Source organism: Abramis brama, assembly GCF_963993115.1.
Source record: "Abramis brama genome assembly, chromosome: 17".
In the NCBI taxonomy this organism is placed as follows: domain Eukaryota; kingdom Metazoa; phylum Chordata; class Actinopteri; order Cypriniformes; family Leuciscidae; genus Abramis; species Abramis brama.
The window spans coordinates 230001-235000 of NC_139979.1; the positions used below are offsets into that span (position 1 = coordinate 230001).

The 5000-nt window shown below is 48.3% G+C and overlaps 1 protein-coding gene across 2 annotated transcripts in view; it reads right to left on the reverse strand.

Annotated features, from left to right (window-relative positions):
* Nucleotides 1-5000, reverse strand: part of vps13b (vacuolar protein sorting 13 homolog B) — a 175204-nt gene that overhangs the window by 147526 nt on the left and 22678 nt on the right. For both annotated transcript variants that reach the window (XM_084089596.1, XM_084089597.1), the window contains exons 8-12: nucleotides 4692-4945; nucleotides 3627-3722; nucleotides 3427-3549; nucleotides 2459-2596; nucleotides 2119-2203 (exon numbers count right to left, since the gene is read on the reverse strand). In XM_084089596.1, the coding sequence (XP_083945722.1) occupies nucleotides 2119-2203; nucleotides 2459-2596; nucleotides 3427-3549; nucleotides 3627-3722; nucleotides 4692-4945 (696 nt within the window). The remainder of the gene's footprint in view (nucleotides 1-2118; nucleotides 2204-2458; nucleotides 2597-3426; nucleotides 3550-3626; nucleotides 3723-4691; nucleotides 4946-5000) is intronic.

The following is a 5000-nucleotide window of genomic DNA, read 5'->3' on the forward strand; positions in this document are numbered from 1 at the left end:
CTTTACACCACTGCATCCCACGCTTTACACTGCATCTCACGCTATACACCACTGCATCTCACGCTTTACACCACTGCATCCCACGCTTTACGCCACTGCATCCCACGCTTTACACCACTGCATCCCACGCTTTACACTGCATCTCACGCTTTACACCACTGCATCCCGCGCTTTACCCTGCATCTCACGCTTTACACCACTGCAACCCACGCTTTACACCACTGCATCCCACGCTTTACACCACTACATCCCACGCTTTACTCCACTGCACCCCACGCTTTACACCACTGCATCCCACGCTTTACACCACTGCATCCCACGCTTAACACCACTGCATCCCACGCTTTACACCACTGCATCCCACGCTTTACACCACTGCATCCCACGCTTTACTCCACTGCATCTCACGCTTTACACGACTGCATCCCGCGCTTTACACTGCATCTCGCGCTTTACACCACTGCACGCTTTACACCACTGCATCCCACGCTTTACACAACTGCATTCCACGCTTTACACTGCATCCCGCGCTTTACACCGCTGTATCCCACGCTTTACACTGCATCCCGCGCTTTACACCACTGTAACTCACGCTTTACACCACTGCATCCCACGTTTTACACCACTGCATCCCACGCTTTACACCACTGCATCCCACGCTTTACACCACTGCATCCCACGCTTTACACCACTGCATCCCACGTTTTACACCACTGCATCCCACGCTTTACACCACTGCATCCCACGCTTTACACCACTGCATCCCACGCTTTACACAACTGCATTCCACGCTTTACACTGCATCCCGCGCTTTACACTGCATCCCGCGCTTTACACCGCTGTATCCCACGCTTTACACTGCATCCCGCGCTTTACACCACTGTAACTCACGCTTTACACCACTGCATCCCACGTTTTACACCACTGCATCCCACGCTTTACACCACTGCATCCCACGCTTTACACCACTGCATCCCACGCTTTACACCACTGCATCCCACGTTTTACACCACTGCATCCCACGCTTTACACCACTGCATCCCACGCTTTACACCACTGCATCCCACGCTTTACACAACTGCATTCCACGCTTTACACTGCATCCCGCGCTTTACACTGCATCCCGCACTTTACACTGCATCCCGCGCTTTACACCACTGCAACTCACGCTTTACACCACTGCATCCCACGTTTTACACCACTGCATCCCACGCTTTACACCACTGCATCCCACGCTTTACACCACTGCATCCCACGCTTTACACCACTGCATCCCACGCTTTACACCACTGCATCCCACGCTTTACACCATTTACACCACTGCATCCCACGCTTTTGCATTGCACTTGGTGATGTAAGGCTTGGATGCAGCTGCTCGGTCATGGAAACCCATTCCATGAAGCTCTACACACTGTTCTTGAGCTAATCTGAAGGCCACACAAAGTTTGGAGGTCTGTAGCTACTGACTCTGCAGAAAGTTGGCGAATTCTGCGCACTGTGTTCCTCAGCATGCGCTGACCCGCTCTGGGATTTATGTGGCTGAGTTGCTGTTGTTCCCAATTGCTTCCACTTTGTTATAATACCAATAACAGTTGACTGTGGAATATTTAGTAGTGAGGAAATTTCATGAATGGACTTATTGCACATGTGGCAACCGATCACGGTCTCACGTTTGAAATTCACTGAGCTCCTGAGAGTGACCCATTCTTTCAAAGATGTGTGTAGAAGCGTCTCCGTGGGTAGTGCTTGCTTTTATACAACTGTGGCCATGGAAGTGATTGTAACTCCTGAATTCAATGATTTGCAGGGGTGTCTTAATACTTTTAGCAATATAGTGTAGATAGATAGATGGATGGATAGATCTATATTATCTTACTCAAATATATTCTTAACCATATTTTGGTTCTGAATCTTTACCCTTAAAACTGACAACTAATGAAGTAAAACTCGTAGAGGAAGAGCAGCTGACAGGTGAAAGTGAGCGAGAGGACAGCAGTTATTAGTGTGTCCATCAAACGCCTCTTTAGGCTGACAGACAGGGGAGAGAGAGAGAGAGAGAGAGAGAGAGTGTGTGTGTGTGTGTGTGTGAGAGAGACAGAGAGAGAGAGAGACAGGTACCTCTGCTGCTGTTCTCCATAGTGTACAGGTAATCCATGTAGAACGCCCCGTATCGCTGAAGCCCCGCCTGCTCTGTGAACATCTCCTGCGAACAGACACACACTGAACCTTCACTGACCAGAGCCATCGCTAGACACACACACACTTCTAAAAACTCCACACACACTATCAGTGTTTACAGCAGTAATGCAACTGTTTATGATTAGAAACAACAGATTATCTGCACCATTACACCGGAAACATCATGATCTGCTTTGATGGAATATATTTACATTGACATTTATTTATTTGGCAGAAGCTTTTATCCCACTCACACACACACACACACACACAGCCGTACCCTGTGAAGGTTTCCATCCAGTATGAACTCTGCACGGACTCCGTTGTTCTCAGGGCTGCGGTAGTCGAACAGTGAGTTGGTGAGGTACGTCATGCCTTTAGCGCTCAGCGTGTCGCCGCAGCGGAAGAACACGGCATCCTACGGCAAACACACACTCGACATCACGACACAAACACACACTCAACATCACGGCACAAACACACACTCAACATCACGGCATCCTACGGCAAACACACACTCGACATCACGGCGCAAACACACACTCACCATCACGGCATTTTACGGCAAACACACACTCACAATCACGGCGCAAACACACACTCAACATCACGGCGCAAACACACACTCACCATCACGGCGCAAACACACACTCAACATTACGGCACAAACACACACTCGACATCACGGCGCAAACAAACTCATTGCGGAGCAAACACACACTCATCATGGTGCAAACACACACTCGACATCACGGCGCAAACAAACTCATTGCGGAGCAAACACACACTCGACATCACGGCACAAACACACACTCACCATCACGGCATTTTACGGCAAACACACACTCACCATCACGGCGCAAACACACTCATCGCGGCGCAAACACACACTCAACATCACGGCGCAAACACACACTCAACATCACGGCGCAAACACACACTCATCGCGGTGCAAACACACACTCGACATCACGGCACAAACACACACTCAACATCACAGCGCAAACAAACTCATCGCGGAGAAAACACACACTCAACATCACGGCGCAAACACACACTCAACATCACGGCAGCAATCACACACTCAAACACACACTCAACATCACGGCACAAACACACACTCAAACACACACTCAACATCGCGCCGCAAACACACACTCAACATCACGGCGCAAACACACACTCAACATCACGGCATGATTCGGATGGAGGTTTGAGGCTGTGTGTGAGTGTGTGTGTGTGACTAACCTCCTCTTTTCTGTTCATGTTCTCTTCAAAATCACGAACGCCCATTATGCCCTTCAGACACACGGCGCGACAACCCACGACTCCTACCTGACAGTCGAAGAACGGCTCGCCCATCATCAGAGCCTGAAACACACACACTCAGTGAGCGCATGAGGGGATCTGGAGCAGGCAATGTGCTCGTGTGTGTGTGTGTCTCTCACCTCCACTGTGATTCCCTCCTGCTCCACACTCAGAACCTCCCGGGACTTCAGCTTCTGCGGACTGTAGTAACTGCTCTCAGAGCAACTCTCCGTGAGCTACAGACAAAACCAGACACGATTTAAAGGAGTAGTTCACTTTAAAATGAACATCACCCCATGATTTACTCTCCCTCAAGCCATCCTAGGTGTATATGACTTTCTTCTTTCAGCGAAAGAAAGAGTTATGTTAAAAAATATCCTGGCTCTTTCAAGCTTTACAATGGCAGTGGATTGCAACCAACAGATGGAAGCTCAAAAAAGTGAATCCATCCATCATAAAAGTGCATCTATCCATCATAAAAGTGCATCTATCCATCATAAAAGTGCATCTGTCCATCATAAAAGTGCATCTGTCCATCATAAAAGTGCATCTGTCCATCATAAAAGTGCATCTGTCCATCATAAACGAACTCCACATGACCCCAGGGGTTAATAAAGGCCTTCTGAAGCGAAGTGATGCATTTGTGTAAGAAAAATATTCATATTTAACACGTTACAAAGTAAAATTCTAGCTCCCGGCCGAGCGAACATACGCAGTCTCTACTTACGCCTAAAGCGCAAATTATGCAACTCATGATGTCAGAAGTAGCGTAATTATCAGCAGTGCGTCGCATTACTCGCATGAGTTGCGCTTTACACTTAAGTCGGATCCGTATGTTCGTTTGGCCGGAAGCTAGAATTTTACTTTATAAAGTTTTAAATATGGATATTTTTCTTACACAAATGCATCACTTCGCTTCAGAAGGCCTTTATTAACCCCCGGAGTCATGTGGAGTTTGTTTATGATGGACAGATGCACTTTTATGATGGATGGATTCACTTCTTTGAGCTTCAATCTGTTGGTTGCAATCCACTGCCATTGTAAAGCTTGAAAGAGCCAGGATATTTTTTAACATAACGCTTTCTTTCGCTGAAAGAAAGTCATTAGGTAATGTTCATTTTAAACTGAACTACTCCTTTAAGAATCCTTTCTTTTATCATGAGAATTACTGCTGTTTCGGAGTCATTTCTGAGTGTTTCTCTCACCTTAAAGGTGAGTGAGGCTTTAGTGCAGTAGAAGCCGACGGACACTACAGGGTCTCTGGGGGACTTGTGCAGGGGCCGGGCAGAACCCGCCTCCGTGGACTCTGTGTATAAGCCAGACTCGCTCTCACCCTCCTCATCCTCTGCGCTCACGATGGCCGGGACGAAGGACCAGGCCCACGACATCCAGCCCTGATCTTCATCCTCGCCCTGATAGTACTGACCCGTCAGAGACGCTTCGGAGGCGTCCATCAGATCTGCAGGAGACAGTGAGAATCAGACTGGAACCAGATGCTTCTCACGAGGTCCTGA